Source organism: Macaca fascicularis, chromosome 3 (genome assembly GCF_037993035.2).
Source record: "Macaca fascicularis isolate 582-1 chromosome 3, T2T-MFA8v1.1".
NCBI lineage: Eukaryota > Metazoa > Chordata > Mammalia > Primates > Cercopithecidae > Macaca > Macaca fascicularis.
In genome coordinates this window covers 200,197,213-200,222,883 of record NC_088377.1, presented here as the reverse complement: position 1 = coordinate 200,222,883, position 25,671 = coordinate 200,197,213, and the positions used below count along the sequence as shown (strand labels likewise).

Sequence of the window (25,671 nt, the reverse complement as noted above, 5' to 3'; positions counted from 1 at the left end):
GCTATGACAGATGTATAAACACAGTACTAGCACCCGTCAGTTCTTTTAAACGTCCTTCAGATTTGTTAAGGCAGACAGAATCCAAGCAAAGAGGACAGAGGACAAAAGCGAAAGTTGGGCCCAACGCTGAGCCATCATGAGGCTCCTGCCACCTCCTGTGCTGGCCCCGAAGGCCCCTGCCTGTTCCCCACGGCCAACCTGCTTCTTAACCACACGCAACAGTGAGTCCTTGTCAGAGACTGTAACGTCACTCTAAAAGTGTTAAATCATTGCTTGTATCGAAACTCCTTCCTTTCAAACTATCCATTTCTTCTTGTTCTGTTTCTCTGTCTAACCAGAGAAAAGTAACTGGACACTTTCTGTGTCAAGTACCTCTGGCTGCCCAACAGGAGGAGAGAACGCCACCTCCTTCCAGAGCCTTTTCCTGTGTGGGAAGTAGAGGGACGTGGGCCCGGCTGCCACCTCCTTCCTGACAGATGGACAGGGTTGACCCAGGCATCCAGCACCGCTGAGGGGTTAGGGGAGCTCCCCAGGGCAGCCAGTCACTGGGGTCTCAGCTGGAGACTGAAGCCAGGGTCCCTAGCACGTTCTCCTTCATGGAAAGCCGTGATGCCCTTACGATGAGGCTCCAGAACGGAGGGGTCCCTAACCTGCCAATGACAACAAACATGCTCTCAACTGGGAGCCAGGCTTGGAGCCCGTCACACACAGAGCTGGGGCTCCTGCGCTCGGACCCTCCAGTCCCCTGCCACAGCAGCACGGCCCACCTTGGGGTGTGTCACCTGCCCCTGCCCAGGCCCTGCTGCCCACCCCCAGATCCCATCTCCTAAGTCTCTACCTGCCCCCTCAGCCCTGACCCTCGCTTGTGACCTCTTCCTCATCATCTGCCTCCACAGCACATTCCCCAGCACATTTCGGGAGCCCCTCGTTAACTCTGCTCGTCGTCTGCCTCCACAGCACATTCCCCAGCACATTTCGGGAGCCCCTCGTTAACTCTGCTCGTCGTCTGCCTCCACAGCACATTCCCCAGCACATTTCGGGAGCCCCTCGTTAACTCTGCTCGTCGTCTGCCTCCACAGCACATTCCCCAGCACATTTCGGGAGCCCCTCGTTAACTCTGCTCGTCGTCTGCCTCCACCAGGGAGTGAGAGACCTCAGGGTGCGGAGCCCCAGGCACCAGGCACAGTCGGTGCCGGGTAAACGTGTTTATCCTGTAACGCAGGCACGAACACACTTCTGGAAGAATCAACTGCAGGTGTGTTGTGTGGTTATCTGCAAGTTACAGTCTGGATTTTCGTGTAATTTTTTAATAATCAGAATAATGTAAGTAAACCCAGGAATCAAACTAAATAAATGCAATTCTTAATTTCATTCAGATCTCACTGGGATACCCCCAACATTCTATTAAACTCTTATCTTTCCTTTACAAAAGGGCTGTGGGATTTCTCTCCCCAGGTCAACATGAACCCTCACAGTAGGAGGATTTATTAAAAAGAAATGTAAAATCTCAAGAAAAAAAACACAGGTGAGCAGACAAGCAGGGCCCAGGGAGAGGGCCTCATGATGAAAGTTTTCGTGAACACTTCTGCTGTGAAACGAACAAAGCAACAAAGAACCACCTAACAGTGGTGTCGACGGGAGCGCGTCTGTCTTAATTCCATCAGTGACATCACGTGAACTGATGTGCATGCCCCGGCTGCGCTGGTCTGGCTGTGAGCTGGGAGCCCCTTGAGGGGCCTGGGCCGGAATGGCTTTAGTGTGGAGTCACGTGGATCATTAATTCCACGCGCTATCCCCTTTTCCCCCTTTAGACACTAGGGGAACACCTAGTACCTCGTTCAGACATTACAAACTTACAGTCCATAAGACTGGCAAAGGAACATAACTAAGAAGCTCTCACAAACTATCATTTCTTACTCACAGAATACTAATGATGGGGAAATACTGCACAATTAATCTATTAATCCAATAGACTACCTTGCGCTAAATATAAAATAATCACACTTTAAAGTGGTTTTAAAAATATTATTTAAATGCACAATCCAAGAGTGAACCCTCAGGTAAACTGTGGACTCAGTGGTGGTGGTGTGGAGGCAGGTCTGTGGTTCCACCTCACGTACCTCCGGCCAGGATGTGGGATAGGGGCTAGAAATCTCTGCCTTCCACTCAACTTTCTGTGAACCCAACACCGCTCTCAAAAACAGTATTTTTTAATTTTTAACTAAACATATTATTTAAATTTACATATGGCCACATCTTAAAATGTAGCAGCCTCATGCAAAAATCAAAGAAGAAAGACCACAAGTGGCACCTGTGGCCAAAGCACCCCCTGCAACCAACAGCTGGTCCAGAACTTCCCCACTTGCCTGTTGGGGGAGAGATGCTGTTTGGCAACAGGACCCAGATCGCTCTGGAGGAGGTCCCAGATGTAGATGTTGGATGTGTCATCCTGCACCAGGAACACGGCAGGCCTGGTCGGGGACCACTGCAGGCCGGTGACTGCATGGCTGTCCGTGCTGCTGTCCCACTGCAGGAGCGGAAACGCGGAGCTCAGCTGGTGCAGCCTGATGCTTCCGTCTGAACAGCCAGCCTGTGACCAGGAAGGATGAACACTGCTGAGCATGGTCTTTTCCTTTCTTTTTTTGAGACAGGTCTCGCTCTGTCACCCAGCCTGAAGTGCAGTGGCACAATCATAGCTCACGGCAGCCTCGACCTCCTGGGCTCAATCAATCCTCCTGCCTCGGCCTCCTGAGTAGCTGAGACTACATGCATGCACCACTACACCTGGCTTCTATATCGTTCGTAGAGACGAGGTTTCACTATGTTGCCCAAGTTGGTCTCGAACTCCTGGCCTCAAGTGATCCTCCTACGTTGGCCTCCCAAAGTGCTGGGAGTACAGGTGTGAGCCATCATGCCAAGCCTCTTTTTTGCTTTTTTCTTAACTTGATCTCAGCAGCCAGAGAAATTTTTCAGAGGATTGGTTTTCTTTAGTTTGTACTGCAAAAACATTAATTTGTTGTTTTCCAAACATAAAATTATTATATTGAATCTCTCCTCAAAAATTACAAAGGTGAGCACTAACCTGACTCTGACACGCTTTGTTTCTCTTCCAAAATGGCCAATAATCAGCAGACTCAGTGAATATATAAACACGTATTTATTTTTAACAAAGTTGAGTATCAGTGATTCAAGCATGGGCCATTAACATTAGCTCCATGAAAATACGGCACCTTTTACAAAACTACATACATTTGTGTCAATAATATGGTTATATACTTCCCTTGGATTGAAGTTTTCATAAAATTAAACAACTGGTTTAATAAAAGACCAAATTTTTGGCTTTTAAAGAAAAGATTAATTTCTTTTTACTAAATATATTTTATCTTTCCCATTTTCAAAAAAAAAAGAAAAAATCAAGAATGGGAGTAAAATTCTAAAATGAAATATAAACAAATTTAAAAACCTACATTCCAAATGAATAACATAACCACACAGAAAGGAGGGGCAGGAACCAGGCCACACAATTTCTGAACACCCCAGGAAATGGCACGCTTTATACCCGAAGCCCAAGCAGAGCCCGGAACACGGGCTGCTCAGTGGCCTTCATCTCCCCAGGCACGAAGAGCTCTGTGTATTCCGAGAGTGAGCATGTGAACGGATAAAGTGCAGGAAGCATCCACCAGATCAATCGTCCTAATAACACACTGTCTGAGAGTCAGGCACCGCCGTGGAGGAGGGAGGCTGGGGGGACCGTTTGTTAGCCTGGAGTTGGAGACGAGGGTGCAAACTCACAGGGTGTGATGCCTGTCTATGTGGTTTACAGATAAAAGCAGGTATTCCGTGTGCTGTGTCTCTGAGCAGGCCCACAAGTATGTCAAACACTTCTTACTGCCCGGATCTTGGCTTCTAGATATTTCCACCACTCATAAGAGCCAGAACTCTGAGGAGAAGTGGCTGGTTCAGGGCTCACAGGATGACATCAAAAGGATAAAGAGGCAGCTCGAAGGACAGCCACTGACCTAACCCAGAAAATTTGAGCAGCAAAATAAATACTGCTAGTAAATGATTATGACCTACTGAATAAAGTAAAAAGCAACGTGTCCACAACATGTAATAAATAGACACATACATCCATATACAGAGAAAGGAAAAGTCTTCCCCAACAGTAGAAAGCCAACTGGTACATGTAAAATTAACGGTGGGCTGGAAAATCACTACTTGCCAATCATCCTAATAATCAACTCAGGCGAGATTCATCCATGGATGCCGGAACTGGTGGTGAAAATCTAAGGAGTTTTGAGACGTTTACAAAGTGTCAGGGTATCTCCCCGTGAGACACTTCATCAGTGGGACCACGGTAGTTCCACATGGTCAGAATTAGTGTTATGTGGGATGGTACAAACTGACGTCATGGGTCTCCCAAGGACACACATCACCCTGAGCTCCTCCAGCCAAGCACGAAAAAGCTGCGTCTGTGACGGACCGAAACCTCAGACAAGCTCAGGCTCAAGAACATTCTACAAAGTAACTGGCCTGTGCCCTTCAAAAATGTCAAGGTCATGAAAGACGGAGGAATTCAGTCTTTGACATCCAGATCAAGGGAGTTTAAAGAGACAAACCACTGAATGAGACACATGAACTGGGACATGGTTTTTCTTACAAAGGACATTATCAGACAATCCATGCCATCTCCCTCCCTCTACAGATTCGATAGCAGCTTTGTACCAGTGTGAACTCCCTGGTGACCGTGACTACAACAGCTATGTGGGGATGTTCTTGCTTTTAGGAAACGCACGCTGAACTGTTTAGGGATGGAGTATCATGTCTGCAACTTCCCCTCAGACAGTGAAAATACGCGAACACCCAGAGAGAAGGAAGCCCACGTGGTACTGCAGAGGGTGCGCAGGAAGCCTTTGAACTGCTCGTGTAACTTCTCTGTAAGCCTGAAATTGTGTCAGAATAAAAGCTTTTTTAAAAAAAGTCCATTCAGGCTGGGTGCAGTGGCTTACGCCTGTAATTCCAGCACTTTGGGAGGCCGAGGGGGGTGGACCACAATGTCAGGAGTTCAAGATCAGCCTGACCAAAGTGGTGAAACCCCGTCTCTACTGAAAATACAAAAACTAGCTGGGCATAATGGCTCACACCTGTAATCCCAGCTACTTGGGAGGCTGAAGCAGGAGAATCGCTTGAACCAGGGAGTCGGAGGTTGCGGTGAGCCGAGATCGCACCACTGCACTCCAGCCTGGGCAACAGAGCAAGACTCCATCTCAAAAAAAAAAAAAAAAAATTCTATCCAATAACCACATGAAATGATTTGTTCCACATGGGCAGATAAGACTTTCAGAAAGCAGAGGTTCTATTTTTTTCAGAAAGCTGAGATGCATGCAGGCGACCCAGTGCCTCCGGTGTGTGGGTGGAGGTCCTCTTGGGAGGGTAGAAACAGGCCAGGGCAGAACCTTCCAGGGGCCGGCCCAGACACCTCTGGAGGCTCCTACGCCTCCGGACTCAGGAACACCAGGATACACGAGTCCTTTGGAAACATCTTTCTTTCATGCATCTTCACAAAACATAAGATTTACTGATAATGTGTACGCTTTAGTCACAGAGGCAGGGTCTGGACCACATAGATTACTATGCAATAGAAATATAATGGGAACCACAAATAGGAACCACATATGTAATTTAAAATTCTCATTAGCCAGGTATGGTGGGGTACACCTGTAATCCCAGCTACTCAGGAGGCTAAGGCAGGAGAATGACTTGAACCCGGGAGGCGGAGGTTGTAGTGAGCTGAGATCGTGCCACTGCTTGGGTGACAGAGGAAGACCCTGTCTCAAAAGTAAAAAAAAAAAAAAAAAGAAAGAAAGAAAGAAAGAAAGAAAGAAAGAAAGAAAGAAAGAAAGAAAGAAAGAAAGATCCAGCAGCCACATTAAAAAGTAAAAAACAAACAAACAAACAAACAAAAAACAAAAAAAATGCTGGGCATGGTGGCATGCACTTGTAGTCCCAGCTACTCAGAAGGCTAAGGTGGGAGGGTGGGAGGACTGCTTAAGCCTGGGAGATTGAGGTTGTAGTGAGCTATGATCATGTCACTGCACTTCCAACCTGGGCAACAGAGCAAGACCCTGTCTCTAAAAATTTAAAAAACAAAAAAGGTAAAATGTTACTTCAAAATGCAATCAACAACAAAATTATTGTTTTTTATTGAGATAAAAATATACATCAGTAATTTACCATCTTTATAATTTTAAGTGCACAGTTCTGGGGTAATAAATACATTTATATACTTAGTTTTCTTTTCATTCACACTAGCTCCCCGCTTTCCTGACTTCTGGTAGCCACCATGCCACACTCTGTCTTCATGAGATTCACTGTTTCGGCTGCTATATATGAGTGAGAACATGTGGTATTTGTCTTTTTGTGCCTTACTTAATTTCACATAATGGCTTCTAGCTCCATCCGCACTGCTGCAAATGACAGGGCTTCATTCTTTTTTACATCTGAGTAATATTCCATTGTGTATATACCACGTTTTCCTTATCCATTCATCCACTGATGGGCACTTAGGTTGACACCATATCTTGGCTATTGTGAATAGTGCCACACTAAATGTAAGAGTGCAGATATCTCTTTGATGCATTTATTTTCATTCTTGTGGATATACCCAGTAGTGGAATTCCCGGATAATACGGTGGTTCTATTTTTAGTTTTTTGAGGAACCTCCATACTGTTTTCGTAATGGCTGTACTAATTTACATTCCCAGCAGCAGTGTATGAGGGCTCCCTGTCTTTTTGATATGAGCCAGTTTAACTGCAGTGAGGTGACGTCATGTTGTGGTTTTGACTTGCACTCCTGTGATTAGTGATGTGGAGCATTTATTCATATTTCTGTTGACCATGTGTATGTCTTCTTTTGAGAAATGTCTGTTCAGATCCTTTGCTCATTTTAAAATCGGATTATTTATTTTTTGCTATTGAGTTATTTGAGCTTCTTATATATTCTGGTTATGAATCCCATGTCAGATAAATAATTTGCAAATATTTTTGTTTCCTTTGCTCTTCAGAAGCCTTTTAGCAAGATGTAATCTCGACTGTCTACTTTTGCCTCCAGCTTTGTTCTTTTTGCTGAGGATTGCTTTGGCTATTCAGGATCTTTATTGATTCCATATACATATTAGAGCTTTTTTTTCTATTTTTGTGAAGAATTTCATTGGTATTTTGATAAGGATTGCATTGACTCTGTAAATTGCTTTGGGCAGCACTGTCACTTTAATAATATGAATTCTGCCAATCCATGAGCATGCAATGTCTTCCCATTTTTTGTGTCCTCTTCTATTTCTTTCATCAGAGTTCCAGTTTTCCTTGTATAGATCTTTCACATCTTTGGTTAAATTGATTCCTAGGTATTTTACAGTTTTGTTGCTACTGTAAAGGAGACTACTTTCTTGATTTCTTTTTCAGATTGTTTGCTGTTGGCATATATACATGCTACTTATCTTTGTATATTGATTTTGTATCCTGCAACTTTACTGAATTTATGTATCAGTTCTAACAGTTTTGTTTGTTTGTTTGTTTGTTTTGGTGGAGTGTAGGTTTTTCTAGGAAAAGGTCATGCTGTCTGCAAACAAGGCTAATACGACTTCTTCCAGTCTGGATGCTTTTTATTTCCTTCTCTCGCCTAACTGCTCTGGCCAGGACTTCCAGTACTTAATTGAATGAGTGGTAAAAGTGGGCACCGTTGTCTTGTTCCAGCCTTTAGAGGAAAGGCTTACAATTCTTTTCCATTCAGTAAGATGCTAGCCATAGGTTTGTCTTAAACAGCCTTTATTATTAATATTTTGTGGTATGTTCCTTCTATGTCTATTTTGATGAGGGCTTTTATCATAAAGGGATGCTGACTGTTATCAAATGCTTTTTCAGCATCTACTGAAATGATGATATCCTTTTTGGTTTTGATTTTGTTAATGTGATGTCTCATATTTATTCATTTGCATATTTGGAACCATCCTTGCATCCCTGGGATGAATCCCATTTGATCATGGTGAATGGATCTTTTTAATGTCTTGTGGCATTTGGTTTGCTAGTATTTTGTTAAGGATTTTTGCATCTATGCTCATCAGGGATATTGGCCTGTAGTTTTCATTTTCTGTTGTGTCCTTGTCTGGTTTTGGCATCAGGGTAATGCTGGCCTTGTAGAACGTTTCCAATTTTTTTTGATAGTTTGAGAAGTATTGGTATTAGTTCTTTAATTGTTTGGTAGGATTCAGCAATGAGGCCATCAGGTCCTGGGCTTTTCTTGATGGAAGACTTTTTATTACAGCTTCAATCTAATTAATCAGTATTGATTTACTGAAGTTTTCTATTTCTTCATGGTTCAATGTTGGTAGGTTGCATGTGTCCAAGAATTTATCCATTTCTTCTAGGTTTTCGAATTTGTTGGCTTACAGATGTTCATAATAGTCTCTAATGATTATTTGTATTTCTGAGGGTTCAGTTGTTGTATCTCCTTTTCGGTTTCTGATTTTATTTGGGTTTTCCCTCTTTTTTCTTAGTTATTCTAGCTAAAATGTGTTGATTTTACTTATCTTTCAAAACCCAACTTTTCACTTCATTGATTTTCTGTAATTTCTTTGTCTCAATTTATTTCTGCTCTGAACTTTACTATTTCTTTCCTTCCACTAATTTTGAGTTTGGTTTGTTCTTGCTTTTCTCCTTCCTTGAGATGCATTGTTACATTGTTTATTTGAAGTCTTTCTACTTTTTTGGATGTAGGCATTTATTACTATAAACTTCTCTCTTAGTACTGCTTCTGCCATATCCCATAGATTTTGATATGTTGCATTCCCATTTTCATTTGTTTCAATAAATTTTTAAATTTCCTTCTTAATTTCTTAATTGACCCACTGGACATTCAGGAAGATGTTTAATTTCCATATGTTTGTGTATTTTCCAAGGTTCCTCCTGTTATTGATCTCTAGTTTTATTCCATGGTAATCATAAAAGATACTCAATATGATTTCTATTCTTCTGAATTTGTATGGACTTGTTTGCGGCCTAAGATATGGGGTATTCTGGATGATGTCTCATGTGCTAGTGTAAACAATGCGTATTCTGCAGCAGTTCAGAGGAATATTCTGTAAATGTTAGGCCTATTTGGTCTAGTGCAGGGGTCCCCAACCTCCGGGCCATGGACCAGTACCAGACCACGGCCTGTTACGAACCAAGTCGCACAGGAAGAGGTGAGGAGCAGGCGAGTGAGCATTACCACCTGAGCTCCACCTGCTGTCAGATCAGTGGCAGCACTAGATTCTCACAGGAGCATGAATCCTATTGTGAACTGTGTATGTTAGGGATCTAGGCTGCAGTCTCCTTATGAGAATCTAATGCCTGATGATCTGAGGTGGAATAGTTTCATCCTGAAACCGTCCCCCAAACCCCTGGTTCGGGGAAAAATTGTCTTCCACAAAAACCAGTCCCTGGTGCCAAAAAGGTTGGGGACCACTGTTCTAGTGTGTAGTTTAACTCTGATGTTTCTTTGTTGATTTTCTGTCTGGGTAATCTGTCCATTACTGAGAGTGGGGTGCTGAAGTACCCTACTATTGTTGCATTACAGTCTATTTCTGTTTTAGATCTATTAAACTTTGCTTTCTATATTTGGGAGCTCTGGTGTTGGGTACATAGATACTTGTAACTGTTATATCCTCTTGCTGAATTGACCCCTGTATCATTATATAGTAAATTGACCCATTATCATTATATATAGACCCCTCTTTATCATTTTTTACAGTCTTTGATTTGTAGTCTAATTTATTTGATATGAGTACAGCCACTCTTGCTCTTCTTTGGTTTCTAGTTGTATGGAATATCTTTTTCCACCCTTTCACTTTTAGTATGAGTGTGTCTTTATAGGAGAAGTGAGTTTCTTGAAGGCAGCATATAGTTGGGTCTTGTTTCTTTATCCATTCAGCCATTCTATGCCTTTTAATTGGAGAATTGAGACCATTTACATTCAGTGATATCATGGCTAAGTGAGAACATTCTACTGCCATTTTGTTGCCTGATTTCTGCTTACGACTCCTCTCTTCCTCTGCTCCTTTCTGCCTGTCTTCCTTCTTTCTAGTATGTTCTACTTTGTTGCTTTTTGTTTTGAATGAAGCTATTACAGGTTTTTGTGTTGTGCTTATTTACTTAATTATTGAGATGGGATCTCATTCTGTGACCTAGACTGAAGTGCAGTGGCAAGATCACAGCTCACTGCAGCTTTGACCTCCCAGGCTCAATCAACCTTCCCTCGTCGGCCTCCCAAGGAGCTAGCTGGGACTACAGGTGGGCATGGGCACCATTATACCCAGCTGATTGTTTTTTGTGTGTATTTGTTTGGGTTTTTTTGCAGAGATGAGGTCTCATTATGTTGCCCAAGCTGGTCTCGAACTCCCAGACTCAAGCAATCTTCCCACCTCAGTCTCCCAAAGTGCTGGGATTATAGGCATAAGCCCGCGCACCCAGCCCTAAAACAAGTTATTTTAAAGAGAGAACAAACTTATCTTAGAATACAAATAAACAAATAAAAACAAAGGAAACACCAAGCAAAAAATTCTACACTTTAACTCTAACCCTCTCACATTTTGACTTTCAGTTGTCTCGATTTATATATTTTTAAATTATTTATATCTTAAGAAGTTGCTATAGCTATTATTGTTTTTAATAGGTCTTTTGGGCTTCATACTAGAGCTATGAGCATATTGTACAAATACAGTATTACACTATTCTGGGTTTGTCCATGTATTTAATTATATGAATGGGCTTTATACCTTGATAAGTTTTTTGTTTTTTTGCATGTTAGTTTTTTTGTTTTTTTTTCTTTCAGGTTGAAAAACTCCCTTTAGCATTTTTTTTTTTTTTTTTTTTTTTTTTTGAGACGGAGTTTCACTTTATCGCCCAGACTGGAGTGCAGTGGCACAATCTCAGCTCACTGCAACCTCTGCCTCCCATGTTCAAACAATTCTCCTGCCTTAGCTTCCTGAGTAGCTGGGATTACAGGAGCCTGCCATCACATCTGGCTAATTTTTGTATTTTTAATAGAGACATATTTCATCAAGTTGGCCAGGCTGGTCTCAAACTCCTGACCTCAAGTGATCCACCCACTTTGACCTTCAAAGTGCTGTGATTACAGGCATGAGCCACCATGCCCAGCCTCCCTTTAGCATTTCTTGCAATATGGGTCTGAGGATTGTGAATTCTCTCAGCTTTTGTGTATCTGGGAAAGACTTTAACCCTCCCTCATATTTGAATGACAGTTTTGCTGGATACAGTATTCTTGGATAGCAGTGTTTTTCATTTAGCACTTTGAAAATGTCACTCTCCTCCCTCCTGGCCTGTATGGTTTCCACTGAGATGTCTGTTGCCAGATGAACCGGAACTCCTTTATATGTTATTTGCTTCTTATCTCTCACTGCTTTTAGGATCTTCTCTTTCTCCTTGACTTTTGTTTGATTATTAAATACCTTGTGGTAATCTTATTTGGGTTGAATCTGTTTGATGTTCGCTGACCTTCCTATACCTAGATATTGACCTCCCGATGAAGTTTTGGAAAGTTTTTTGTTATCATTTCTTGGAATCCATTTTCTAACCCTTGTTAGCTCCCTATTGAATTCCAATAATTCTTAGATTTGGTCTTTTGTGGTTATTTTCTCTGTCTTGTAGGTAGTCTTCATTCCTTTTTGTTCTTTTTTTCTCCTCTGACTGTGTATTTCCTTTCTTTTTTCCTTTTAGAAACAGCATTCGCTCTGTCACCCAGGCTGGAGGGCAATGGCACAATGAGGGCTCACTGCAGCCTTGGCCTTCCAGGCTCAAGTGATCCTACTGCCTCAGCCTCCATTTGCCTCCACATGCCACCATTCTTGGCAAATTTTTAAATTTTCTTATAGAGATAGGGTCTCCCTATGTTGCTCAGGCTGGCTCAAGAGATCCTCCTTCCTTGGCCTCCCAAATGCTGGGATTACAGGCATGGGTCACTGCACCCAGCTTGATTGTGTATTCTCAAATAGCCTGTTTTGAGTTCAACAATTCATTCCTCTACTTAATCTACTCTGCTGCTGAGAGCCTATAATGAATTTCTTCAGTTCAGCAAATATGTTTCTCAGTTCCAAGATTTGTTTGATTTTTAAATTATTTCAATCTCTTTGTTAAATTTCTCTGATAAATTTCTGATTTGCTTTTCTGTGTTGTCTTGGAGATCACAGAGTTTCCTTAAAATTGCTCTTCTGAATTCTTAGCTCACAAATCACTGCCTCATTAGGTCAGTCACTGGATTTTTGCTTTGTCCTTTTGGGGAGGTCATGGTCCCCTGTTTGCTGCTGTTTCTTGTGGGTGTATGTCTGTGTCTTTGCACTGCAGGATTAGTAATTTATTCCAGTTTTCTCTGTCCAGCTTGTTTTGGTTTTTATTGAATATATTTACTTAGCAAATCTTCACTGCTAGGTTGCTGCCTCCTTTTCAGCTATAGGTGTCACCTTAAGACGAGGTTCACCTTAGCTGTATTTAGTGATTGAGGAGGCCTGTCCCAAATGAGGGAAGCCTCAAATGGTTTGTCCTGACAGTGTCAGGGTTCGTGTTCAGAAGACCTGTGGAACAAACCTTCTGGAGCATGGTATTGTGAGTGGCCAGTCCGATTGAGTGCCTCCTTTGGCTGAGGTGCAGAGTTTCCAGGGCTGGGGACAGTAGTCCCGCCTCCCAGCTTTGTTTCTGGGTGGCCTCAGGGGTATTTCTCCCTTCGGGCACTCGGGATGCTCTCCATGGGCCAAGGCAGGGACAGGGCACCCAAGAAAGTAGAGAAACTGGTTGTCCACCTCACTTTTACTTTCTCCAGATAGAAACCATGAGTTAAGGGGAGATTTTCCATGCACTTGGTGCCAGGCCAAATAAGGGGGAAGGGACATTGTGGATATGGAAGCCGAGTTCTCCTCCCATTTGCTTGGAGCTTTTCTACTGTCTGTGGCCCCAGGAACTGTGTTGTCTTCACACTTGAGCTCTAAGTTCTTACTGGTGAAGATCTTGGTGCTATGTATTTGGTTTTAGTTTTTTGTGGGAAGAGAAGTCATAAAAAGCTCAAGAGCTCTACACTGGAAGTCGCCAACAACAAAATTGTTAATGAGACTTTTTTGTTTTTGTTTTTAGATGGAGTTTCGCTTTTGTTGCCCAGGCTGGAGTGCTATGGCACTAGCTCGGCTCACCACAACCTCTGCCTCCTGGGTTAAAGTGATTCTTCTGCCTCAGCCTCCCGAGTAGCTGGGATAAAGGCATGTGCCACCATGCTGGGCTAATTTTGTATTTTTAGTAGAGACGGGGTTTTGCCCCTACCTCAGGTGATCCACCTGCCTGGGACACCCAAAGTGCTGGGATTATAGGCGTGAGCCACCGTGCCCAGATAACTTTGTATTTTTAGTAGAGATGGGGCTTCTCCATGTTGGTCAGGCTGGTCTCGAACTCCCAACCTCAGGTGATCCGCCTGCCTCAGCCTCCCAAAGTGCTGGGATTGCAGGCGTGAGCCACCATGCCTGGCCTAATGAGACATTTTACATTCTTTTATTCACACTAATTCTTCAAAATTTGATGTGTATTTCACACCTCCAGCACATCCCAGCCTTGCCTGGCCACAGTCTAGGCTCTCAACAGCCACAGGGGGATGTTACTCAGCAGCTAAATGCTGTCTTTGGAAATACAAAGATACATGAAATACCATCTCCACCCTCAACAACCTTACAGTTTATGTGACTGACATATAAACATAATTTATAATGTTTTAAGTACTATAAGAATAGTGTGAATAAGTAACAATCTTTCCCCTCAATCTCAAGTACAGGGAAATTTGTAAATACTAGTGAGAGAAGGAGATATCTGAGCTATAATTTAATGCCTTGACTATTGTATAACTCTTAACTATCACATTTAATCATGTATAAAGTTGTTTAATATTTTGCCTTCTGTCCTATCTTACCCCAACCAACCCATAAACTGACCTTGGAGTCTACAGGACAATTGTGACTAGGGTGAGCTGGGCAGACACCAGGCCCTGGAAGGAAAGAGAGTGAGCAGCTCGCACCCGCACACACATTTCCTGCAGCATGAGTGCAGTGCGGGGATTGCTGCCCTCCCGATGGCCATCCCTGGACTTTCAGGTTAAAGACTCTGAACAATTTATTTCTATTGTGTTAAACAGTAAAAGAACACAGGCAAAAATTCTCACACTAAGAATTTCTTCACATTTTTGGCTGTAGCATAGGTTTTGGTATTTGATATTCTTCTGTTAAATTCTAACTAGCTTGTAATTGAACCAAATATTACTTGAGAGTTTAATTTCTACATAGGTTTTGTTTTTAAACTTTGTTATTAATTTCATGTTTCTCCTTTCTAAACCACTAACACCCCATAAATGATCAATTAGTGGTCTAGTAAATGATCAACTTTTAAAATTTTCCAGTGGATCAACTGCAAGTGTTACGCTGCCCAAATAGGCAGAGTATCATTAAAAAGAATTGGTAAGCCTAGGCAACCCAGGGAGACCTCGTCTCTACAAAAAAATATGTATTTTTTAATCAGCCAGGTGTAGTGGCATGCACCTGTGGTCCCAGCTACTTGGGAGGCTGAGGTGGGAGGGTCACTTGAGCCCAGGAGTTCAAGGCTGCAGTGAGCTACGATCACACCACTGCACTCCAGCATAGATGACAGAGCAAGACCCTATCTCAAAAAAAGAAAAAAAGAATTGGTGCTTTAAAAAACAAACTTTCTTACCAAAAATATTGGTTCTCCAAATGGTGAAAAATCAATGACATTAACTTTTACTGGCCTTATACCACGTTGCTGAGGTTTGAATAGTTTGGGAGCCACTCTCAAATCTTGTCTTGTGCCATGGCTTATGAGACCCTGTGAAAAAGAAGCCCAAGAGTGACTAAGAAGTGCATTAGATACGAGATTGGATACAGTTACTGTTCCTCAAACAATTTAAACTTTATAAAAGCAAAGAGTAAGTTAATCCTAAATCAAGATATTTATCAGGTAACTCAGGAAAAGAAGGAAAATGAGTAATAGAATTAAATTTAAAATACTACTCACCATGTCTGTGCCAACAATGAAGTGATTAGGGTCTGAAGGCAGAAATTTAACATTCAGTGTTTGTATAGTCCCCAAAAATTCAATATCTTTATGGGAAAGACTGAAAAAATAAAGTAACAAAGACGAACAGATGGATTATTTTCAAAGTTTAAAAATAAGATGGTATCAGCACTCATTTGCACTACAATACATCATTCGATATATAACAGGCCATGTCACATTCCTCTGGTTTAGCCACTCTTTGTTTCCATTTTTTTCTGCTACTACACTCTTGATAGTTTTTTCAGATTTATCCTTCTGTTCACTAATTCTTTCTTCAGCTATATCTAATCGGCTATGTAACCATTCACTTGGTTGTAAATTTCAGAGATAACAGTTTCATTTCTAGAAATGTCTTTTAGATTGTACAACTGTCTCAAGTTCTTAAGTGTGTGACTCCTACTTTTTGCACCAAGGTACACTGTTTCTTCATGCTTGTAGTTGTGAACTCATCTGCAGCAGACTGCTTCTCATGAGAATCCTGTGAGCCCCCACTTGCAAACTATCTTTACCCACCAGGAGGTTTTGTGTCTACTTTAACTATGAACCCACTGAGGCCACTGGTCTAGAACTGTGATGTTAACATCTCAGCTTGTAGGTTGCCATACATACACTCAGCTTAGGACTTCAAGCTCTTCCAAGCTCCTCTGTCTTCTCTTGGCTGTGGTGAGGCTTTCTGAATTTCCCTATCACTGCAGGAGCAGTGAGTTTGAAAGTCCTGTGCAGGGGTCTCAGTTCTACCTCCTTGCCTCAGGCAAACCCAATGCATCACCTGTTTCTGCATGGGCTCAAGCCCCAGAGACAGCTCAGAAGGTCTGAGATAGCCTGGGCTTCACATCCAGCCTCCAAGCAATCACACAGCAGCTCAAAAGCTTATGACACTAACTTTAAGCTCTCTCCTGTTTATGGCATTTAGAGATTTTCCTTTCCTTTTAAAAACTATACTTAATTTTTTCCTTTATATGGCCTATGTATTTGTAACAGAGAGATGCCCACAATTGCTCCATCTGCCACACCCACATCATCAAAGTCAGCATGTGGCCGTGCTATCAGCCTCCTTTCCAATGTTCTCTTTCTGTCCACACTCAGGACTGCAAATGTCACCTCTTAGTTGATGACTCTCAAATCCTTACCTCCATCTGGGGTTTCTGTTATGGAGGCCCCTTGTTCCTGGGCATCTCCACGGGCACCACAAGCTCAGCCTGTCCTCACTGGACCACACTGGGCTGCTCCCATCCCTCCCCACTCTTATTCTCACCTAGCAAATGGTGCCCAGTCACCAACCAGACATGCTGGTGGAGCCAGAGGCCAATCTAGGCTCCTCCCTCCCACCGCTCCTATAATCGATGAGCTGCTGGGTTTTTAAAGTTCTACCCCTTTAGCCTCTATACCTGTGATGCTGCCTTTGTTCAGATCCTGGTAGTTCACGTCAGTCACTCCAGAAGCCACCTAACGGCTCTCCCTGACTCCAGCCTCCCTTCCTCTGTTCCCAACTTACACCGCTACCACACCGACCCATCTACATCACAGACAAGATGCACTACTCCTCGGCTCAACATCCTGCAATGGCTCGTGACCACCTTTACACTAATGTCCACACCCTTTAGCACAGCAGACAGACTCGTTAGGGCCTGCCTCACCTGTCTCCCTCAACATCAGACCCACTGACAGCTCCAAACGTGCCTCTGGGCACCCCCAGGTGCTGCTCCCTCTGACCATCTAACTCCATCTCAGTCTTTGACTCCTTAAGATGTCCCCATTGCACTCCATCCCCTAAGCTGCCTCCATCCTTTGAGCTCCCACAAGCCCTGTGCACATCCTGACACCACACTTCGTCCTCTGCACGATGACCCTAGTGGACGGGGCCCAGCTGCAGGGGTGGTGCAGGCAGAGCCGCGGGACCTGCTTCCCCGCAGGCAATGACCTCCCGGGCACACTCATGCTCAGTGACTGACGGGATATGGGGTATAAAGGCCCGGCCACATGATTCTGGGAGGCCATTCCAGCTCAGAACTCCCGAGTCCTGGGGAATCGGCTGTGGGGCCTGCCTCACAGCTCAGCTCCATTCTGCCTCCTCCCCACCCTTTCCCAGGCAGTGAGCCCAAGGAACTCCCTGAGAAGTATCCTCACTCTGAACTCCACTGCAGAGCCTTCTTCCTGGGAAAGCAGGGAGCCCCCGCTGCAATCACATAACGTTTACTCGTCTGCCTCCTTCTCGGAGCACCTTCAGGGAAGATGCTCCCCACTAGTGCTACAAAGCCTGGCACACAGAATAAGCTCAATATGGTTGGTTGAGCAGAGTCTGAGGGAACATTTATTATGCGTGGATCTCAGGAAGACACTGCTAAGAGTTTTGGGATATGAAAAAACCCAAACGTCGGACACATTACACACTTTCCTTCAAAGAGTGTGTGTGCAGTTAAGTACAGGAGAAGCTGATAATTAAAGATAAATACAACACACAGTATAAAGCGGTAAGGACCCTAGCAGAGATAAAAAGTCGTAAAGAAACTCAACAGGGGAACTGCAGAAGCTGCAGGGGTCAGGGGCTCGCTCAGGAACCATGTACGTTTGGCTCTGCAATACAGTAAATGACTTTTTAAAATATAACTCTCTTTCATAATTAGTTGTAATTACTAATTACAACTGTAGTTGATTTAAAGTCTCCAAGCATGCATGAATTCATTAACACAACCCACAGGTTTTCTGATTAGGAAGAACCAGGCCCAAAAATTTTTCAAGGGTAATTCACATGTTGATAGTTGACCCCTGAGTGCAGTAAACGATAAGAGATACTTTAAGAAATAAATTAACATAAAATATATAAATACCACAAACAATATTTATACATTTGTGAAGAATTTTTATGTCATATTAAGTTATGTGAGTAAAAGCAGAAATCTAAATCTCTGAATAAAACTTTTTATCAATGTTTCCGGTTCCTGAAACTTTTAAGTTTGGGGCGGCATGAAAACTGAAGAATAGTTAAATAGGACCAATTTAAAAGACAGAAAATAACCTCTACTTAAAGACAAAATGTTAGCTCTACACCTGGAAGCTGCATCTATTACATTCACTCATTAATAATAGACTAACAAGGCCAGGTGTGGTGGCTCATACCTGTAATTCCAGCACTTTGGGAGGCCGAGGCGCGTCCATCACCTGAGGTCAGGAGTTTGAGACCAGCCTGATCAGTATGATGAAACCCCGTCTCTACTAAAAATACAAAAATTAGCCAGGCATGGTGGCGGGCACCTGTAATCCCAGCTACTCAGGAGGCTGAGGCAGGAGAATCGCTTGAACCAGGGAGGCAGAGGTTGCAGTGAGCCGAGATTGCGCCACTGCACTCCAGCCAGGGCAACAAGAGCGAAACTCCATCTCAAAAAAATAGAAAAATAAAAATAATAGACTAATAAAACAGTAAAAAAAACAATGTGAGAAAATGGACGTCTTCATCGCAAAAGCTCGCCATTTACCATATATGCAATTCCCCAGTGTTATTTTCCTTCTAGGTCTTTGTGAAATAGTGAAGTGTTTTCCCTCACATCTTACCTGTCACCCAACTGGATCAGAGCACTATGTACCAGCTTGACCCTCCCTCCAGGCATCAGGCCTAAAAAAAAGATGAACCAAAATCAATGCACCTTTCAATAGAAGCTAAATCAAAATCTAGTTATAGTTGCCTGGAATCATTTTTCATTGCCTAAATATCTGTGTTACGAAATAACATCAAATGCAAATCAATACACAGCATCCCTTCCGTCCTCTGGGTGAGGTTCATGTATACTCCCTTAGGAGAAGAATCCAGAATTCGCAGTTCAAAGTCTTATGGGAAGAAAGATTGTAGAACCATGATCTGAGAGCCTTTATATCTTTAGATCTGATAAAATAAGGGCGGTAAGCAATCCGTACATGCGTATGAATGTACATACACTAAACAAGCCTTAGATCACAGCAGCAAACGTTGCCCTGTGAATGTCTACCGAGGCTCCAACGCCTACAGGAAAGTTGCAGGACCTCTCCTTCCACCATCCCAGAGACTCAGAAATCTGCTGGTCTCCGGGGAGAACGTACAGAAGGCAGAGTGGCTCCTCAGCCAACTGCATCTGGCCTCACTCTTTGTTCCAGCAGCTTCTCCAGCTTCCTTCTCAAACAACACAGAGCCACGGCTCTGAGGCCTGACTGCTTTTCTTTTCCTTCCCTGAAAGCATTCATGGCTACAGCTCTGGCTCCTTGGCCATCCACTGGTTTTGCCTCCTATGTCTGCTCCCAATATCACTTTTTCTCTAAAACTACCGCAAGGAGAAAAATTTGAAATCTATGGATGTTAAAACCCAAATTCTGGGTAAGGCATTGCCTAGAACTCTGGGGGCAGGTGAATTAAAAGCAGATAGAAATAAACCCAATCTGCAGCTGGGCCGGGTCCCTGTAGCTGCTGTGTATCTCCTGCCAGTCACAACCACAGTGAAGAAGGGTCAACGCTGCCATTCACAAATGTGTAGCTTCCCGGCACACCCCCCACCTGGCATCTCGGCTCCCACACCACCGGCCATGGGCAGCTTTTCTGGCCGGGCCCTCCCACTGGCCCCTACATGCCACAGCCCATAGGCAGCCTTTCTGGCCAGGCCCTTTCCAGCTGGGCCCCTACACACCATTGCCCACAGGCAGCCTTTCTGGCCAGGCCCTTTCCAGCTGGGCCCCTACACACCATTGCCCACGGGCAGCCTTTCTGGCCAGGCCCTTTCCAGCTGGGCCCCTACACACCATTGCCCACGGGCAGCCTTTCTGGTCAGGCCCTTTCCAGCTGGGCCCCTACACACCACCACCCATGGGCAGTCTTTCTGGCCAGGCCTTCCCACTGGCCCCTACACGCCACTGCCCACGAGCAGCCTTTCTGGCCGGGCCCTATTGCTGGGCCTCCGCTCCAGGAAGTCCACCGCCAGTCGCTCTCTCCCGGACTGGGGTCTTCGCCCAGGTCTCCTAGCACCTAGGACTGGACCTCGCTTATGCAGAGAACACTTCATAAAAAGATGCTGGCTGCCTCCTTCTGAGACTTGAGCTCTCCAACAGCCACTCATCCAACGCCTACACAAAGAGCTGGCAGCCACCGTGAACAACGGGCTGGTCTGAACGTCCTCCCTTCCTAAAGGCAAGGCTGGAACATGGTAGCAATTTTGGTAAGTGGTTCAGTGAAGAAAGGGTGTTTCTATACAGCAATATTTTTAAATGAAATACTCACCCTCCAGGATATTCTTTATATGATTATCATGTACTACAAAACATTTGTATGCAAATACTTTTTATGCAAAATGATTTTGTCTCCATAGCCAGATTATCACCTGACTATGGACAGAAATGATCTCCTCAGTACCATCCGTAATTGTTTGACAAATACCTTGATCACATAACAAGTTAATGGTACAACCAGCCTCAAGGCGAACTCTCAAAGTCACAAGAGTTCTGGGCATCAGGCCAGGCGCGGTGGCTCAAGCCTGTAATCCCAGCACTTTGGGAGGCCGAGACGGGTGGGTCACGAGGTCAGGAGATCGAAACCATCCTGGCTAACACGGTGAAACCCCGTCTCTACCAAAAAATACAAAAAAAAAAAACTAGCCGGGCGAGGTGGCTGCGCCTGTAGTCCCAGCTACTCGGGAGGCTGAGGCAGGAGAATGGCGTAAACTCGGGAGGCGGAGCTTGCAGTGAGCTGAGATCCGGCCACTGCACTCCAGCCCGGGCGACAGAGCGAGACTCCGCCTCAAAAAAAAAAAAAAAAGAGTTCTGGGCATTTGGGGCAGAACCCTGGGTGTGAAGGGGGGCTGGTGCTGAGACCGACTGTGTGGGTCTCACCCCATCACTAACCCACCCCGTGACCTGTGTGCATTGAGAAGGAGGCACCAGGACCCCTGCCAGGCTCCCTAGCTCTGACGCTCCGGGATTCTAGGGGCAGCCTGGAGTGGACAACACAGAGCAGAATGGTTCCATGAGCAGAGGGTGCCGCATGAAGAACACATTGAGAAACATGGTGATTCCACCTCTAAAGCATCTACCAGTGAAATGAACGCCACGATTGTCTTATTTTTACTGAAGTCAGAATCAAGAGTCAATTCGTAAGGGCCACCACAGACATGTGAATACAGAGCACACAGCATTTGCTCCAAGGGCCAAAGCGCCCTCTTCCCGAATCTCAAGAGGTTAGGAACAAAGCCGGTCTCATTCATATTATTTTTTGCCAGATCTACACGGGAAAACACCCCGATACAAGCAAGGTGGAAGGGGAGCTCATCATTACAAACTGCGTGGTGGGAAGCCAATGAGGTGAGAAGGAAGTTGAGATCAAAACATGGGCTAATCTCAACCACAGAACACAACAGGACTGAATTACTCCATCACTTCTGAGCCCTTTCTGGAACTGAAAATCGTACTCCATAGCATCAAGAGCAGCCAGCTGTGAGAGGTGCTGTTAGCTTTGCTTCAAGTCGCTTCTGCTCTGCCCAGACCCGGGGACCTTTGCCATCCTGGGATCCAGTCTAACGGCCCTCAGGGGCAGCATCCAGTGTTCCTGATACGCCCTGGGGTTGTGAATCCAAAACTGAAAGGAAGAAGCCCCAAAATGAATGCGCACTGAAAGACTCGGACACCTGAAATATGTAGGAAACAGCTGCAGAACACGGCTGTCCTGGACTTGTCTGACAGAACTGAATGGTACTCAGTTGTAAACAGAACTCATTAAATCCTACTAAAATCAAAACATTCACTCAGAGGCTGGATGTGGTGGCTCACGCCTGTAATCCCAGCACTTTGGGAGGCCAAGGCAGTGGATCACCTGAAGTCAGGAGTTTGAGACCAGCCTGACCAACATGGTGAAACCCTGTCTCTACTAAAAATACAAAAATTAGCCAGGCCTGGTGGTGCACACCTGTAGTCCCAGCTACTTGGGAGGTTGAGGCAGGAGAACTGCTTGAACCCAGGAGGCAGAGATTGCAGTGAGCCCAGATCACACCACTGTACCAGCCTGGGCGACAGAGCAAGACTCTGTCTCAAAAAAAAAATTTTTTTTGATTATTCTAGTTAATTGAGACACCTGTTCAACAGTTGATACGGTTATATGACATACAACTTTAATTTTCATTTTTCAGGTAGTAATTTGTATTTTTCAAAGCAGTTATTGGTATTTTTTTTTTTAAACAGAGAAACAAGGTCTCATTCCATCACGCAGGCTGGAGTGCAGTGGCAAGATCATGGCTCACTGCAGCCTCAATCTCCTAGGCAATCCTCCCGCTTTAGCCTACCAAGCAGCTGGGACTACAGGTGTGCACCACCACGCCCAGCCAATTTTTGAATTTTTTGGTACAGACGGAGTCTTGCTATGTGGCCCAGGCTGGTCTCAAACTCCTGGGCTCAAGCGATCTTCCTGCCTCAGCCTCTCCCAGCAGGCGTGAGCCACTGTGCCTGGCCATACTTATCAGTGCCTCTAATCTCTATTCATTTTAGAAAACACTAAAATTCATTTTTTTACTTAATAGTTACCTAAATCACTTACTGAACCTGCGATGTCTGCCTTTGGTAATTCAACAACCACCTAAAAATAGAACATTGAAAATGAATATTGATACATTTTATAATTCTGACACAACCTAAGCAAAGCATAGCTCTAATTAAGATGGAGTGCTATATTAGGTACTACAACGTAACTGCTCCAGAAAAAGACACTGATCTTTAGCCTCAGAACTAATGCTCTACAAGCTGACTCCTTTGCTTTGATCTCCTCGTGTTCTCTTCACTTGGTGACTTAATCAACAGTCTTGGCGCATCCTCCAGGACAAGCCAATCCAGTGTGACCTGGGCCCTAACATTTTGTTCCCTTCCCACTTTCATTCCACGTTCCCAAAGCCCTGTGTGCAATTCCTATTTCGCTGTCATGAAAGGGCCCCAAACTTGCCATGTGTGACCTTCTGCATCCCTTCTGCTCAGGACCAGTAAGCCGTCTTGCTCTCCATTTCCCACTATAGCTAATTGGGCCTTGCCCCCTGCGCCATTCAGGCGCCACCTCCACCCAGACCACCTCACTCAGGCCCCGCATGTGCCTGGCCCGGACCACTACTCACCCACACATTGAGAACCCCACTCTCATCCAAGGAAGCGATGTGGAAGGACAAACCTGACATTTCTGATGAAAACAGAAACAAAAAGAAAGAAATGGCTTTACATAAGGAAACCATATTTCACAACTAGTGATTAAGAATTTTAAGAAAGTGAAGAATCACGTACCTTCCTGAGTCGAAAAGGGCGAAAGCACAAAGCTCTGCTTTTTGTGGACGGACGTCGAGATAGGTTCTACTGCTTGCAGAGGGCTTTGGTGGTTTACTGAGGTAAGGATTCCATCTGGAGTTCAAAATCCCACAGCACCCACGTGTAAGTAATAAGTTGCAGAAATGTAGCTGGCATCACACATGGACAAACATGAGGTGCTTCTGGGTCTCACAAATCTGACTCTCTCCACACATCTTCCCAAAACACCCCAGGACCAACATGGACCACATACGACTGACACAGGACCACAACTTTCACATTCCTAGGACACAGGGGCCCCAGCCCCCGCTCTCCAGTAAGAAAGCGTCAGTTCCCACAGAGCTCACTGGCCCTGTGGGTCTACGGGTCTGGAGGGCAGGAAGAAAGCTAAAGCCCACCACCCAAAGACAGCATGCCACACAGCCCGAAAGAAAACTCAGACAGAGAGAGTCTCTGCGAGGCCAGATCCTGGGGGTCACTCAAGCAACTGAGGGGAAGGAGCTGGGAGGCAGAGGAGGTCGGAGCAGCATGGCTCATGGGAAGGGGAATGTGACCAGGAAAGGGAGGTGACCTCCACACACACCCGACAACTGCCAGAAGAGGGAAATCCAGGCGTTTGCAAAACCAAAGGAACGGCAAACCCACTCCACCTACCACCTTAAGGCACAATGCCCACTAAAAAGATACCTGTCACGAATCAACAAAGCAAAGCTCACTGACTTAAAACATCCATCTACGGAATGCCTATGAGCAGAAAAAAGCCAAACTCCATAGAAAGCTACTATAAGAAGAAAACAGAAAAAAATGTAATCAAAGCATTTCAGCTGATGAAAATTCTCCCTCCTAAAAACAAGCACAAGGCAAAAGACACAAAACTCAACGTTCCAAATGGAATCACGTCTCCTCAAAGGGCATCTAGAAACATATCAAAACAACAAACAAGAAAAAAACACCGGGAATCAGAAATCAAGAACAGAATTGGACCCAAGAAAGCAAGAAATGAAATGAGAATTGGGATTGAACTCGGGAAAAAAACTGAAGAAAAAGACAAAATCATCTCAGAAATTAAGAAGAAATTATAGGGTGTTTAAGGGAAAGGACCCAGATGAAGCGCTGATGGCTTGACTGAGGAAAGGGCTGGTCTCTCGGGCGAGAATTTGGTTCCTCTGACTCATGGTCTGAATCAGAAGTTCCACAGCTCCTCACTACTGAGAGTTTATTTAAAACTTTGTAGGTTTTATTGATAATATTTCAAAGACAAGGCCAGGCGTGGTGGTTTATGCCTGTAATCCCAGCACTTTGGGAGGCCGAGGCGGGCAGATCACCTGAAGTCAGGAGTTCAAGACCAGCCTGACCAACATGGAGAAACCCCGTCTCTACTAAAAATAAACAAATGAGCCAGGCATTGGTGGTGGGCACCTGTAATTCCAGATACTCAGGAGGCTGAGGCAGGAGAATCGCTTGAACCCAGGAGGCAGAAATTGCAGTGAGCTAAGATCGCACCACTGTATTCCAGCCTGGGCTACAGAGCCAGACCCATCTCAAAAAAAAAAAGAAGGATGCATTTTAATGGAATAATTTATTTGTATGTATAGTCTAGAGGTTTACTGTTTTTGAAAATGGTGCTGCATTCAAAAACTTTTTAGTAATAGCAGCAGCAGTTAGAAAAGGCGAAGATTATTTATTTAAAAGATATCTTTTAAAATAGCATCGCAACCCAAAAGTTACCTGTAAATTCAAACAGTCTTAACAGTGTAATATTGCCCCACACAGAGGGGCACAATTCATGGTTGGGGAATTTAAAAAGTGCCTCTCTTATGTACAATGTACAGATACACATGTCAAACACAGACAGACACGCAACATATCTACGATAAGAAAGCCACACAGAGGGGTGAGTGATGAGCTTGGCCTGTACCTTCAGTCCACAGCACCCCAGCCCCTACGGGAAGAGGTGGTGCAGGGCGTGGCATGGGGTCCGAGGGCAGGCCCCGCCATGTGGTCAGCGTGACCTCAGACGAATGCTGCATCTTCCCGTGGAGCTGGGACTCAGGACTCTCAGGGGAATTAAATGAGACGATGTACGCTACGCACCAGGACGAGTCCCAGAACATAGGAAACACTTATGCCGGGTGCCTGCTGTGGTGTCTGGGCACGGCGTGGTATGAACGTCCACCCGAGTCAAGCCGAGGCTCAGGGAGGCCCAACTGTGCTGGTTCCAGGCAGCACTCA

General features: G+C 44.5%; 1 protein-coding gene across 20 annotated transcripts in view; it reads right to left on the bottom strand.

Moving 5' to 3' along the window:
* DYNC2I1 (dynein 2 intermediate chain 1) overlaps positions 1–25,671 on the bottom strand; it is a 131,330-nt gene that overhangs the window by 3,635 nt on the left and 102,024 nt on the right. For 19 of the 20 annotated variants that reach the window (XR_012433144.1, XR_012433145.1, XR_012433146.1 and 16 more), the window contains 7 exons: positions 23,419–23,532; positions 23,256–23,317; positions 22,678–22,729; positions 18,703–18,763; positions 15,112–15,211; positions 14,791–14,922; positions 2,367–2,590 (listed from right to left, as the gene is read on the bottom strand). Coding sequence is in view for 16 of the 20 variants with exons in the window: in XM_074036491.1 (XP_073892592.1) it covers positions 2,367–2,590; positions 14,791–14,922; positions 15,112–15,211; positions 18,703–18,763; positions 22,678–22,729; positions 23,256–23,317; positions 23,419–23,532 (745 nt within the window). In the remaining 4 variants the exon portion in view is untranslated. The remainder of the gene's footprint in view (positions 1–2,366; positions 2,591–14,790; positions 14,923–15,111; positions 15,212–18,702; positions 18,764–22,677; positions 22,730–23,255; positions 23,318–23,418; positions 23,533–25,671) is intronic. The other variant, XR_006696648.3, reaches the window with a different exon arrangement.